This window comes from Gossypium arboreum, chromosome 9 (assembly GCF_025698485.1).
Source record: "Gossypium arboreum isolate Shixiya-1 chromosome 9, ASM2569848v2, whole genome shotgun sequence".
In the NCBI taxonomy this organism is placed as follows: Eukaryota; Viridiplantae; Streptophyta; class Magnoliopsida; order Malvales; family Malvaceae; genus Gossypium; species Gossypium arboreum.
Window position 1 is genome coordinate 68,208,459 of NC_069078.1, and position 15,453 is coordinate 68,223,911.

The following is a 15,453-nucleotide window of genomic DNA, read 5'->3' on the forward strand; positions in this document are numbered from 1 at the left end:
AAATAAACTAAAAAAAATTGAAAGTTTCAACCTAGTTCAGTCTTAATTGTTGGTTTTAAATATATATATTTTATTTATAAAATTATTAAATAAATAAATTTCATGTAAAGAAAGAGAAAATGAATGTTCATTTGCTTATATTTTTATAAAATATTATGTATTTTATTAAAATGAACTTTTAAATAATCTTTTCAAAGTTTTAAAATTTTTATTATTCAAAATTGACATAATGTGTAAAGTTGAAGGTTAAATTTGTGAGTTTTTAGACTTAGGATTAAATTGATAAAAAAAACTATAAACATTGGACGGCTAAATTTGTTATTATGTCAATGAAAAAAAAAAAGCCACTATTAGTGATTTAAGGGAAGAGTGACCAAAATATTAAAATTTGATAACGTTATTGACTAAAATAGAAAATTTTAAACATAGGTGACCAAAACAGAAACACACTAATAATGCATTCCTTTAGGGAAATGGATAATGGGCTTATTCCGAATTCAGTCCCTCAATTTTTTTATGCAATTAAGTCACTATTTGAAGCATTTAGCATGTTCAATTACGTCCATACCTTGAATTAATTAATTTATTTTATTACTAAATTTAGACAAAAGTAAGTTATATTCTCTTGGAATAATAAAATATTATGTTTGAATAAAATTTTAATTATTTATAATGATAATAATTGAAAAATAATTTATTAATTTAATAATTTAAAATATATTCAGAATTTAAAAATATTATAACTTGAAAATATTTTCATATATATTTTTATTAATTTTTATAATCTTTTAGCATTATTATCATTTATAAAATTAAACAATAAATTTTGTAATAAATTTCCCACGCAAGTGGGGCAATTATACTAGTACATGATGAAAATGGAGAGACAATCTAATAATATTATTAAGCAACACTGAATGAAAAGTAAGAAAAATGCATTATGGGTAAATTGTTAAAAATAAAAAAATATATAGCAATGTAATTTTTATTAAAAAAATACATAAGATAGAAAATTGTTAAATTTAAGAAAGAATAGAAAAAAGAGTGTAATAATGCTTATATATATATATATATATTTATTATTCATGTCCGTTTTACGGTCTATGTTTAGAGTTCGTAGCTATCCCTCTCGACAATGTCGTCTCCAAAGTTCAAACCTAGATCCTTCTCTTGGGAGTGCAATGTGCCTTACCATTATATCCTATCACTTGTTGGTATAATGCTATTATACATAAGTGATCACTAGCCCGAATCCCAGGAAGGATCCGGGTCGCCTACCTGTGACTTGGATAGATCCCACTAGACGATTAAGTGTGAGGCAAACCTTGAGTGGATGGCAAGGGGAGCTCGTAGACCCAGCTCGCAAGGAGAGGTCGCACAAACCAAGGGAAGGTCGCGGTTTTAGTTCGCATATACTCAAGGAGCTCGCAGAAGGGAGACCACATGATCTGGTAAGCAACCCAGAGTGAAACACGTGTCTGGCATGCTTGAAGTCCGCTTAGAATGTCAGTCCTAGGAATAATGGGGTCAAGTCATAAACAGTGAAGTCATGTTGTGAACATTAATAATATGTATAAATTAATATCATAATGTTCTCATTAATAAGATACGAGATAAAATTACTCAACAAATGAATATCTTTTAATTGAATTTGAATCTACATTGTGTATTATTATAACTTGATATCATAACCAAAAATTGGTTTTAATAATGGCACAAATAGAAGGATTAACATGTATAATGATTTGTAACTTTAGGATCAAAATGAAATAAAATAAACTTTAAAATATCAAAGTGATAATAGAATATAAATAAACCTTTAATCCAAAATAGATGTTCACATCGTGATTAGGAGGAGGCAAGGGTTCCAACCCTCTAAAATAAAAAATTATACTTTTAGTCTCTGGAAGTTTATAAAATTTAAAATAAATCAGTTGTAAAATTATAATTTGACCCAAAAATAATAACTTTTCTTATTTAGTTTTTTAATATATTTATAAAATTGTATTTTAACTCTTATAAAAACATATAACATAATCTTAATCAAAATTTGAATAATAATATCAATATGTGGGTATATGTTCATTATTAAAAATTAGATGGTTGTTTTTATATTTTAGTTTTGGTTGAGTTAAAAACATTATACAAGTATACACTCCAATAATTTATAATTAAAATAAAAATAAAAATAAAACAACTTGGATTAATAATTAAATATATAAATTTAAATTACCTATTTGAATTCCTTTACGTTAGAGTATAGGTGCAAGTCAGTTAGGCAGTTGAATTTGTTAGTAGTTTGTTAATATTTGGTTAATAACAGTTGAGGTCCTATACCTTAAGATATCAACAATGAATAATACAGATTGCAAAATAATCATTTATCAGTTTAGTTTCTCATATTCTCTTTCTTGTATCAACCTTATCATTTTAAACAAAAATAATTGAGTTTCGGTATCTTTCATATTAGAAGACAATAATTTAAAATAAAGTAAATGAAATGAAATTTCGAAGAGAAGAAAGATTGCAAGATTTTGTATGTATTTAATTCAACTGCATAACATTACAAACAAACTGCAAAAGCGACAATGATTTTTCAGAAGATACTTCTAGAGCCGTGCGGAAATTAGAATAATCAATTTCTTATATATTTATAGAATTTAAAGGGGTTGAATATTTCTTTCCATTTTTTGGGGGGTTTTATGTAAAATCAGTTTATTCCTTTATTCCTTTTCGGTTCTTAACTTCATCGATTTTCACAACACCATTACTTATTTCTATTCTTTTCTCTTTACTCTCCTCCCTTGCTATTCTCGTTTCAACATTTTTTATTTTTAACTTCATATCGCTTTTATTTTTTTAATTATTCTTATACATCAATTCACACAACATTTTTATTAGATAAATTTAACAAAATTTAAAATAAAGATTAAATTTAGGGTTAATTCCAATTGAAAATTTTAAATATAATTTTTTTAAAAGGTAAATTCATTAAGTTATTCAATGAATAGAATCATACAATTCAAAGAAGACAATAACAAATACTCTGTCATAAATGATAAAGGAGAAGCTCCATCAACACAATATAAAGGGTTTAGCCTTAGCATAATAGAATATTATAACACGTTGACAATTAGTTTTATCACAACTCAAGTACAATATATCTGGAGTAATTGCAATCTGATAAGAAAATCAGCATCGGATGGTCCAAAACAGTGAAAAAAATCGACAAAAGAATCGAACATTTACCAAACTAGAGAAGACGATAATAAAATCATCCCTAAAATCACTTGTAAAATTAAAATTACATGCATAAATAAAATTAAAAACATACTGTAAGTAGAGAAAAAAACTTAAAAAGAAACAATTTTTTAAAAAGAAAATTCCCTATTCATAAAAAACCAAGATATCATTTGTGGCCATGTCATTTCCCTTTTGTGAAAAAAAAAACCCAAAAACAAATTTAAGTGGCCTATGAGAAATTGAGAATTAAAGCACCTTACGTAATTGAAGAAAACCAAAATAAATCAATAAAAATATTTTAACCACACGTGATAATAAACAATTTTATGTATAAAAAAAGATAATAAAAAAAAATTAAAGCCACATTTTAGGACCCGATATATCTTGTTCGTGTAGTGTTATAACGGTGTCGTTTCCTATCATCTCTTCAGCTCATTAGCTTATCCTTCGTTTTTATATACAGTATACAGACCATCCAAACTCGAAACTTGAACGTCGCTTCTTTTGTTAGAAAGACGTTAGTAGCGGAAAATTTTGAACGTTACTATTAAGGAAGGATAATGCTATCCTTGCGCTTCGCTATTCCTACCGCGAATACATTAACTCCGCCCAAGATTAAACCGAAACCGGGTTTAGTAGTACAAACCGCTTGGAACCAAACGGACCTTTTTCCTTCTCTTCCCAAACGAAATGATTATAAGCTACAAGCAGCTACCACGGACTTATCTGTGGCGGGAGATATACCGGCGGAGGAGGTGGTGGAGCTTCCGGCGGAGCTGAGCAGAGAGTTGATGCCGAAGCACGTAGCGGTGATAATGGACGGGAACGGGCGGTGGGCTCGGCAGCGGGGATTGGCGACATCAGCGGGACACGAAGCCGGTGTAAAGGCGTTGAGGGAGCTGGTCGAACTATGTTGCCAGTGGGGGATCCAGGTTCTGACTGTCTTCGCCTTCTCTTACGAGAACTGGATTCGTCCCAAGGTAATTTATGTACTTGTAACTTCATATTATTGTTTTGATTAAGGTAAAGATGTAGAGAGGGTTAAATTTGGAGTGAATACTATGATTAATTGGGGGTGTAGTTGAAGTGCAGGTGGAGGTTGATTTTTTGATGAGTTTGTTTGAGAGAGCGTTGAAGTCTGAAGTGGAGTCATTTTCTAGGTAACTCCCCTTTCGCTTCTCATTTTTATACCAAATTATTTTACTGCTTATACTTCCAAATTAATTTCTACATCTATTTTTTCCAGATTAATTAAATATTAATTCAATTAAGAAATAATTAATATATAATTAAATTGTTAATTAAAAACTGTTATGTGCTAATTTGTTTCATATGATTTTTCTTTTTCTTTTTTTTTTGTATATGAATGATTAAATTGTTCTATTTTAACTTTTTTTTTTAAAAAAAAATTAAAACAATTTCTTGTATCTATAATTATATTTGATATCCTATTTTGATTGGAGCAGAGGAGGCATTCGAATATCTGTAATAGGGGATTCAACAAAGCTTCCCACATCGCTGCAAAAGTTGATCAACGAAGTTGAGGAGACCACAAAACATAACTCCAGGCTCCAACTCATCGTAGCCGTCAGCTACAGTGGGAAATACGACGTCGTACAAGCATGCCGGAGCATTGCCGAGAAAGCCAAAGACGGCCAAATCCAACTAGATGACATCAACGAAAGCCTAATCGAACAAGAGTTAGAAACAAATTGTACGGAGCACCCATACCCTGATTTGTTAATTAGAACCAGTGGTGAACTTAGGGTCAGCAACTTCTTGTTGTGGCAATTGGCTTACACTGAGCTCTTCTTTGCTCAAGAACTCTGGCCCGATTTCAGGAAAGACGAGTTCGTCGATGCTTTGAGTTCGTACCAGCAGCGGCAGCGCCGCTACGGCGGAAGACATTGATCAGCTCATCAGAAAGTATATATATATGGTGTTAGCAATTGAAGATATATAGTCTTACTATACATATATAGAAATGTTATACAAATATGTAAAATCTTTCGTGTAGGATAGTCAACTGAATCACAGAAAGTTGATATTAATTTCGGGTTTAATCTCCAAGCAATTTCTACCTCTTATAAAAAGAATACTTACCATAAATTATAGTACATGCTCTTGACTATAATTAATGGCAAGCAGAATAATTTAGTTGATTGAGCAGCTGGGGAATTTTCATGATCAAGATATTGTATGTATTAGGTTGATGTCCAAACATGGTCCTTTCAATCTCTTTTTTTTTTTTTTGTTTTTTTTGGTGAAAGGTCCTTTCAATCTTTGGTCCTTTGATCTTCTACAAAATATTATGGTGCTCAATGTACCAGTATATTAAGGGATAAAATTAAATAAAGAAATCCAACTTGCATTAGAGTATGTTGGAAATAAGGGTCACCTAAATGTCGCCCATTTTAAGTCTATATCATTGATCTCTGTAAATTCGACGTTTTAAGTGGTTGTTAAAGTAAAAAATAAAATAAAATAAAATAAAAGAAGGTTTTGAAATTAAAAATTAAAATCAAAATATAAGAAAACCAATATGAAAATTTGGTTAGAGGTAAAATCCCTGATTCGTAAATTTGATCATTGATGCAAAGATAATTCTAGTGCTCTTTAATCAATTAGTTATAGTTGTCGATGTTGCATCTAACAATCAATCTCTTATTACCTTATTCAATTAGAGGAGGCTTGTTAACATGAATTGCATAGTAGCTTATACTCGATCATGCTATTTGTCACAAGCATGAGAATCAATTAAATCATTACAGATTCAACTATTCTAATAGACAAGGTAAATATTTTAAAAAATTGAATCGATACAAATATTTAACAAACCTGAATATTTATAATTAAAATAAAAGACATGTAAATAGTAAAGACCAAAGAAAAGATGGAGGGCGATTTAGATCTCACAAAATTTTAGAATGAAAATCTCGAAATCCTTTTGGCTAGAAAAAAAATTTAGAAATTCATATATGCATGGCTATATGTAGCCACTAACCTAACTTAGAAAATAAAAAAAGTGTCTTTAATTAAACAAAATAGATTTTTTAAAAAATTCTTTTTGACATATTTTCACATTAAATTTCTGAATAATTTTAAACACATTATCAATATTTTTCAGGCTCGAGCAATGAAATAAATTGATTAGAGTTTTCAATTCCTTGAAACAATATATTATAAGCCTAAAACAAAATTTTATAACTCAAGTTATGACTAAAATACTACTACAACATCATATTAAACTGTAAACTTACTAAAAATAATTTTTAAAATTTTATTGTTTGAGTGATTCTCTAAATTTATAGGAAATAAAATATAATAAAAATTCAATAGCATAATTTAAAAGAGAAATATCATAAATAAATTACAATCTACGCACTTATCAACCGGCGAAAAAAAAAAAAGTTGTCTATTGTCTAACTAATATGGGTTTTGATGGACTAATCCTTTTCTCCTTTTGTTTTGAACGAAGGGATAATCCTTTTCTGTTGAACGTAGAATACCCAAATTGTATTAATGATTTGGTTATTGTTGGACACGGATTACCAGATTGAATTCACGATATGATTTTGTATGATGTTGGTTAATTAATTATATTAAAAATAGGCATAATGATTTATTTACATCTTTAATTTTTAAAAGGGTTATTTTAATTTTTATTTAATTTTTTAAGTCTTTAATTTGTACTGTTCATCAAATTACTTAAAATAGATACAAAATTAATGTCGGTTAATTTTGCTAATGTGGTGATATACACGTGGATGCCATGTCGTAATTAATAATTTTTAAATTTAAAAAATATAAATTATAAAAGGTTTTTTATATTTTTATTTCAAAAAAGAATTAATTGTTAATATGACATATACTTGATTGCAACATGAATACCACATCAACAAAGTTAACATATATTAATTTTTCCATCCATTTTGAGTGTTTTGATAAACAATGTAAGTTTAAAGGCTAAAAAAAATAAAAATTAAATGAAAGACTAAAAAATTTTTCTTTTTAAAGTTGAAGAGTTAAATAAATCATTGTGCCTAAAAATATATTATTTTATTTTTCTTAAATATGCATTTAAAACATTTCTTTGGAGAAATGTAAATGTATTAGTTATACATTTCACTTAATACAATTATTATTATTACAAATAATATGAGTTTGCTTAACTAGTTACTAGTGTCATGGGATGAAATTTTATTCTCGTAATCTGTGTAGTCTTATGTGATTTTTTGGGTTCAAATTCACTTAAGTTAACTTAACTCTCGCAAAGTGAAAATTCTCGATAAGAATTCTTCAAAACACCGAAAATAAAGCGGAAACAACTCAAAACGAAGAATAACAAAAGAATAAAAATTGCCACAATAAAATAAAACACGTCAAATGTTTGAGTAAATATTCTCAAAGTATTCTATTACTTTAGAAAGAATACAAAAAATGGGATGATATAAATGAGAGGGAATGCCTCTATTTATGATTGAGCTTCTCAAATCCAATGGTATAGATTGAATTATATCAACGACTCAGATTAATGCCTATTTACAAGAAAAGAGTAGGGATTTAAACTCTATACATCTTTATCCCTTAGGATTTACATTAATTACTTTAATAACTCTAGTTTTACTGAACCATCAAGGCTTCAAATAAATGAGTTTTTCCATAGATTCCACGAATCAAATTGATTCAAGTGAGTCAAATGAGCCATATTTAATAATTTAACTTGTATAAGACGTTTTGCGCGTAATTATCACATATTCTAATTCGCGGCCAATAATGCCCATAAACACTAATTAATACTTATTCCATTATCAAATTTAAAATATTTATTTTATATTTACATTATTTTATTAAATTTAAGAAAAACAATTTACTAATTGCATTTTTATTTGTATATTGACTTAGCTATATGGACTAATTTAAAAGAAAAAGACAAAAAAAATACTAGTAAACATAGAAAGTGACAAAGACAGTAGGGTGCATCGATTTAGAAATCAAAATTAGGTTGACTTAGCATTTTGATTTCTTATTCTTTCCGAAATTTAGACATCAATTTTTTCTACTGGTTGAAGGACATCAATTATTATAAACAACATAAAAGAATCAATAATTGAAAGGGAAAATCTATAACCATCATTTAAAGTTGTCTCCAAGGACATTTTTTTGTATTGTTTATATTATTCTATACATGTTCGAAATTTATGATTAATTTTATTAATAACATTATTTTGAAGTTTAAATTTATATCTCTCATTAAAATGCATCATATCTTATTAATTCAATCACCACTAATTACTAAAGAAATGATATCTCTTAATTTCAAATTTAAAGTGTTTTATTTTATGACAACATTAATGCTGGTGGAATGGGTTTTAAAGATTTATATTTGTTTATTAAGGCTTTACTTGCAAAGCAGGTTTGGCGTATTTTATCCCAGCCTAATTGTTTTTTAGCCAAAGTTTTAAAAGTCCGTTATTATTCTTTCACAGATATACTATAAGCAAAAGTGGGATCTTACCCCTCGTTTACCTGGAAAAGTATTTGCAGTGCTCGGGAGTTGATTGCGAATGAGATTTTATGGCGTGTTGGTAATGGTGCTCACATCAACATTTGGGATGACCCTTGGTTGCTTGGAAGAGGAAAAAGTAGAGTTTCAGTTCAAAAAATTGTGCCTAATTGGACTTCTGTGAATCAATTGATTGAACATGAGACTAGTACCTGGAATAAGGAGCTGATTCATACTATAGTTGATGGTGCTATAGCAGCTCGTATTTTTTCTATTCCTCCTACTGGGAGTAATTCGGAGGACTTGTTGGTTTGGAAATTTGAAGGCTCGGGGGAATATACAGTGAAAAGTGGGTATCGGGTTGTAGCTACAAAGCACTTACAGTATACTACTTACACCTCGACTAATGTTAATGAGTACAATGATTTTTACAAGACTTTGTGGGCCTTGCACATCCCAGAACAAATTAAAATACACATTTGGAGGCTGTGTAACAATTTTTTGCCTCATTTTTGCAATCTGGCGCAAAGAACTCTGAGTGTTGACATTTTCTGCCCGCTGTGTAAGGCTGCTTCGGAAGACTCTAATCACTTGATGTGGTCTTGTGGTATTCTACAGTGTGTATGGGCATCTTTAGAAATCACGTTTCTATTGTTTGGAGATTTGATGTGTTGCAAGGAACGTTTTGTTAAAACCTTTTCTGCAACAGAAGAACAGCAAAAACATTTCATTATGCTTTCCATATGGAGTCTATGGTATCGAAGAAATAAACTGACACATGAAGGGGTAAAGCTCTCTCTTCATGAAGTGTTGGGGTTTATTAAAGGGTATGAATAAGAGCTTAGAGTTATTCAGAAGAATCATAGACTGTCTTCCAGATCTATGACGAGAAATTTGGAGGCCCCCAGGTACTGAAGTTATTAAGATAAACTTTGATGCGGCTTTTCAAAGTCTAGTTAGACTTGCTATAACAGCAGCTATTGCCAGAGATTCAAAAGGAGAAATTATAGGGGCGGAAACTTATCTTTTTGCTAATGTTGTTGATGCCTTTTTGGCTGAAGCGAGGGCATGCGAAAGGGCATTAATTTTTGCGGGTTCGATGGGCTTCCGGCGACTGATTGTGGAGGGTGATTCCCTGACGATTATCAAAAGTATCAAGAAAAAGGAGAATGATAAATCGATTATTAGGTTGATTATACACTACATCAATATTCTGGAAACTCAGTTTGATAAAGTTACATACCGTTTTGTACCTTGTATGGCTAATGAAGTGGCTCACATGTTGGCACTGGAAGGTTGGAGAAGTCAGCGCTTTGGTGTTTGGGTAAATGGAGTGCCCGATGCTGTGGAGGCGAGGGCGATGAAGGACCGTTTGGACTAGAACCAGAATTACCATAGTCCCCCTTGATGCGCTTTGAATAATGGAGAAGGTTCGCTGAATCTCCAGGTCAGGTTCAAAGCTTTCGTTCTTCTTTTTTACTAGTGTTTTCTCAGAGGTTGAAGAAGATGGTCGGTTGATATTTGGCAGAATGCTTCTGATTATTTGGCTTAGGGCGTTTTTTTTTTTTCATTTTTGGGTTTGATTGTCCCTAGGTGCTTTTATTTCTTTGTTTGTTTTGCTAGTTGTTTTATTTTCTTTGTTGTTTTGTGGTTTCATGTTGCTGTTCATTTATTTGATTTTTGGTTGTATTGTCTTTTCGTGATACTGTTTTGCTGTGTTTTTCTCAGTCTTTTCGCCTTGAGCAAAGTGCTAATAAATATCAGTCAAATTCACTAAAAAAAAATGGTTAAGAAAGGTGTTATGATTTTTTTTTGTGTGTTTTATATGAAGAAGTGAAGGAAGAAAATAAAGTTGGAAAGATGTCAATTACTTACATCTTATCTTTATAATTATACATAGAAAAATAGAAGAATTTTTTTTGTATTGTGTTTATATTTATTATTATTTTGTGTCTTCTTCATATTTGAGGTTTTATAAATTTACATAAATTTTGAAATAAGAATAATTCATTTTATATAAATTTTGACGAATCTAATTATTCATGTTAGTTTGAGTTAAAGATGTCATGTTGTGTCAATTATCACTATATTTTATATAATTTAACACCATGATTCATTTTTAACTTTAAATTTATTAACTTATATATTGGATCATTATATATGACATAGATACAATCTCGACAGAAAATAATTGAAATATGACACAATAACGAATACATTAACCATTGGATAATAGATATGACACATTAATATTAGTTGGGTTAATTGTACCATACGTCCTCAAGGTTTGATTTAATTTTAAATGATTCTCAAACTTTAAAATATTCTAATGGAGTCTTTAAAGTATTAATGTTACATCCTTTCGTCAACCTAACTAGTAGTATGAGTGTTAATTTATAAATTGCATGTGTAACTAGCATTTCAAACTTTTTTTTATACAATATTAAGGATAAGGGATGGGGATAACATGGTTTGAATCCATGTCAAACGAGTGTCTAACAAGAGCTTTAACCATCCACCGTTAAAGTCAACATTGTATTTAAAATTTTAGCTTAATTATTTCAACTAAAACCTCACTTAATTTTAAGATAAATATTTTATGTAATTTTTTGTTGTTTTAATGCTATTTTCTTGTTTTTTTCTCCTTATTTTGCTATCATTTTGCTATTATGTTGATACTATTATGTTGTTGTTGTTTGAATATTGTATAACACTTGTTTTATTGTTAATTATGTTATTTTTTAGTGGCATTTACTTGTTAAGTTGTATCTATCTTAGTATTATTTAACTGTACATATTTTTTCAAATTTATTTTTAATTTGTTGAGAAATATTAATTTTAATGTTTTTAGTATTTTTGATGTATTACATTTAGCACTTTTATAAAATATCCAATGTGGTGCCTTAACTATTAATATGCATCCTATTATGGTACCTATACTATCAATAACTTATTTGGTATGTGTACTTTGAAAATGTTCAATGTAGTACATGAACTATCAATAAGTGTTTTATTATGGTATTCAATGTTAACATCGTTAGTGCATTACTAAACTAACCAATGAAAACTCAACATGTAGAATTTTGTTTTTTTCCACATCATCAAGTCCACATGAATAATTTAACATTATGTGAAAAACTAAATAGAACAAAAAATTTAAATTAAACAACAAATAATTATACATATGGTTAATAAAAAATAAGTAAAATACTAAATTTACATTAATATTATTTAAAAATCAAACACCTCAATTATTAATATTATTTATTGGCATAATGACTTATTTGGCCTTCTAATTTTATAAAGAAAAAATCATTGTAGCTCTTTATTTAAAATTTGTCTTTTTAGTCTTTAAACTTGCATTGTTTGTTAAATAACCCCAAAATGAATAGAAACGTTAACATTTGTTAATTATGTTGAATGAAAATTTTTAAAAGTATAAAAATTATTATGAAATATTTATTAATATTTTTAATTTAAAAATAATTAATTATTATCATGGTATACATATGGACTTTGACATGAATGTCACATCTACAAAGTTAATAGACGTTAACTTTTCTACTATTTTAAAGTATCTTAATAAACAATATAAATTTAAGAGCTAAAAAGATAAAAAATAAAAAGCTAAAATAAATTTTCTTTTATAAAATTGAATTACCAAATAAATTATTATACCAATAAGCCACTGCTTAATTGAGTCATTATTCTTGTAATTGCTCAATGCGTGGCACAATTACTTTGTGGTTTAATCAAATGCAAAAGCAAAGTTCGCCGGATGGCTCAAATCGATTTTTTTCATCCACTAAACCCGAATCCAGCGCGAAGAATTTGCCACTTAAAAAAGAGGAAATATCATTTATTTATTTATTCAATCTTAGGTAAATGATCATTTACCAAATATAATATCTTTTTACCGAATCCACTATAATCTCTTCTTCTTCTTCTTCTTCTTCTTCTTCTTCCTTTTAAAAATGAGTTTTTCTTGGATTTTGTTAAATAAATGAGTTTCTCTCCACTATAATCCTCTCATGCCAAGGTGCTTTTCCAAATCTTGGATTTTCTTTTTTAATTTTATGTTATAATTTTGATTCATTAATTCGCAGCTTACATCTGCTATTTACTTAATTAAACAATGGCATCGATAGTTGATTTCTTCGAGTTAAGGTAGTTTCTTTTATTCTAGAAATAATCTGATTGCTTATTGTTGTTTCCTTTTTGTTTTTTTAATGCTTCAGTCTTGAGGTGGAATATTTTGTTATGTATTTTACTCTTTATTTTCAAATTTAATTTTGTTTTATTGTTCCATTTAGTTTGATTATAATTTTACGAGGGGATCAGGCGAGTTCGGTTAGCATTTTAGGTTATATATTCTAATGCTTAACTTCGTAATTCTTATGCTGAATTATTTGTGATTTAATGGATTACTCTTTATTTTCATTTTTTTCTCGTTCAATTTAGTTTGATTATAAGCTTATGAAGAAATTAAACGATTTCGCAGTAGCATTTTAGTTGATATCCTAATGCTTAATTTCGTCATTCTTATGCTGAATTATTTGTGGTTTAATGGATTTTACTCTCTATTCAATGCTACTTTTTGTGTTCATTGTTCCATTTAGTTTGATTATAAGCTTATGATGGAATAAGGGCGATTTCGAGTTTTCATTTTAGGCGATATCCTGAAGCTTAATTTCGTAATTCTTATGCTGAATGATTTGTGGTTTAATGGATTTTACTCTCTATTTGCAAATTAGGTGATTTTCGGGCAGCATTTTAGTTGATATCCTAATGCTTAATTTCATCATCAATCTTTTTTTGGTTTAATGGATTTCGATCTTAGGTTGCTAGAAACCAACATTGTTACAGTTTCTAAATGCATAAACAAACATGACTAATCTAATTATGCAATTGGCGCTCAGGCTGGCTTTAAAGTAGAAAGGTCACCAGTCAAGTTGTTTGGATGCACATACACATAAGTAGCTAGCCACTAGACTTTAGATGGAAAAGTGGGCATCTTGAAACCATTTTATCTAGGGTCTTTTCTGAGAACTTGTTTTGTTTGTATGATATTGAGTTTCATGGTTTTGTTTAGGTGATTCAGAATAATATACCAATGGCGGACCTAAAAGAACGTCTGCTCCCACTGAAACCCCAATCGGCTATAAATCTTAGAGGCACTACATCTCAGGCACCTGCCTCTGGACGTCAACCTTTCCAAGGCTTGGATTTATCTGGTTTAAAGAAGCGGGGCCAAGGACTCCGATCTTGGATCCGGGTTGATACATCTGGGAATTCCCAAGTCATCGAGGTTGACAAGTTCACTATGATGCGTCGTTGTGATCTACCAGCTCGGGATTTACGGCTTCTTGATCCTTTGTTTGTGTACCCCTCCACAATCCTTGGCAGAGAGAAGGCTATTGTTGTAAATTTAGAGCAGATACGATGTATCATCACTGCTGATGAAGTTTTGCTCTTGAATTCCCTTGATAGCTATGTTTTGCAGTATGTTGTAGAGCTACAAAGACGACTAACAAGTGGAGTAGGTGAGGTTTGGCAACCAGAGGGTCCTGAGTTGAACCGAAGAAGCTTTAGGAATTTTGACAATGTGTATGGGAGTCCATCTCCCGATTATTTACCCTTCGAGTTTAGGGCTCTTGAGGTTGCTTTGGAATCTGCATGTACATTTCTTGATTCTCAGGTACGTGTCAACTAAAATGTCATTGTGTTTGACTTAATACGCGATGATAAACAAAGGTACTTCAATTATAAACTTGTGCTCCCAAAATTATTCTCTTGAGAATATAGCTTGCTGAAAAATGGAGGGTTAGGAATTGCAATTCATGAATTGGATATTGAATCTAAACTAGCTTGTGTGGTATGATGTAGTATCAAGTTTGTTCCCAGCAAAGTTTCATAAATCAGATTTTATGAGTGGACTTTCTTTCTCAATGTCCATCTTCTCACCCCTTCTTGCCTCATCCACGAAGATGACAATCTTTATATCCCTTAATATAAAGACTTTGTTTTTGTTTTGTGATTTAGTATCAATTTGTTTTGTTGACCTTTTTTTTAAAAGAGGGGATGATTATGTTCACACCGTCAGTGAGTAAGATGGATAGTCAAATGTTATAATTATTTATAATTTGTATAGTTAAATACAAAAATAAAATTATTCCTAAAAATCTTGCATCCTTAAGTCTTATACCCTAGATTATAAATATTAAACCTTAAACCTTTAATACTAATTTTGAAATTTTAAATTCTAGCATTACATTACAAAAAAAAAACAAATCTAACGGTTAAAAATAGTCTTTGCATTCCAAAAGGAATGATGTGCTTACCTTTTTCCTTTTACAAAATGGCTGGAAGTACAAGTTTGGACCAAGGTTGGCTCATTGACTAGTTTAGAAATTTCAATTGGGTTGGGTAAGATTCTCTTCCCTCTTGTCTATTGGAGAGAGAAAAGTGCAACCATGATTCTATGAGTTCCAACCTTTGAACCTTAACGTCGTTTCTTTCTAAAGCCATTGAGAGAAAAGGGAAGTATAAGCATGACAGATAAAATTTATCTGCAATTTCAAACATTGATCCTTCTTAGTCCTATAATATATGGTCTCCAACATCATGCGCTCGTATTTGTAAATTTATCGGGAATAGTTTTATGTTGGCTGTTTTTCGTGAATTCTTGATCTTTACCTTCTGCC

The 15,453-nt window shown here is 29.7% G+C and overlaps 2 protein-coding genes and 1 long non-coding RNA gene across 4 annotated transcripts; 2 read left to right on the plus strand and 1 right to left on the minus strand.

The window, feature by feature from the left end:
* The first annotated feature begins 3,610 nt into the window (after positions 1 to 3,610).
* On the plus strand, positions 3,611 to 5,352 carry LOC108455984 (dehydrodolichyl diphosphate synthase 2-like). Its single transcript, XM_017754570.2, has 3 exons — positions 3,611 to 4,223; positions 4,336 to 4,403; positions 4,710 to 5,352. Exons 1-3 carry the CDS (start codon positions 3,804 to 3,806, stop codon positions 5,152 to 5,154), a joined length of 933 nt encoding a protein of 310 aa, XP_017610059.1. The 5' UTR covers positions 3,611 to 3,803; the 3' UTR covers positions 5,155 to 5,352.
* A 4,432-nt stretch (positions 5,353 to 9,784) lies between these two features.
* LOC128280830 (uncharacterized) lies at positions 9,785 to 10,541 on the minus strand. The gene is made up of 2 exons (XR_008271011.1): positions 9,993 to 10,541; positions 9,785 to 9,884 (listed from the first exon to the last, which is right to left on the minus strand). It is a non-coding gene; the product is annotated as an uncharacterized LOC128280830 (long non-coding RNA).
* A 1,934-nt stretch (positions 10,542 to 12,475) lies between these two features.
* LOC128280781 (magnesium transporter MRS2-1-like) lies at positions 12,476 to 14,549 on the plus strand. Of its 2 annotated transcripts, none has more exons than XM_053019217.1 (2): positions 12,476 to 12,630; positions 13,842 to 14,549. In XM_053019217.1, exon 2 carries the CDS (start codon positions 13,863 to 13,865, stop codon positions 14,460 to 14,462), a length of 600 nt encoding a protein of 199 aa, XP_052875177.1. In that variant the 5' UTR covers positions 12,476 to 12,630; positions 13,842 to 13,862; the 3' UTR covers positions 14,463 to 14,549. The 2 variants fall into 2 exon arrangements, with proteins under 2 accessions (XP_052875177.1, XP_052875176.1); XM_053019216.1 differs by having other exon boundaries at positions 12,477 to 12,788.
* The last annotated feature ends 904 nt before the right edge of the window (positions 14,550 to 15,453 follow it).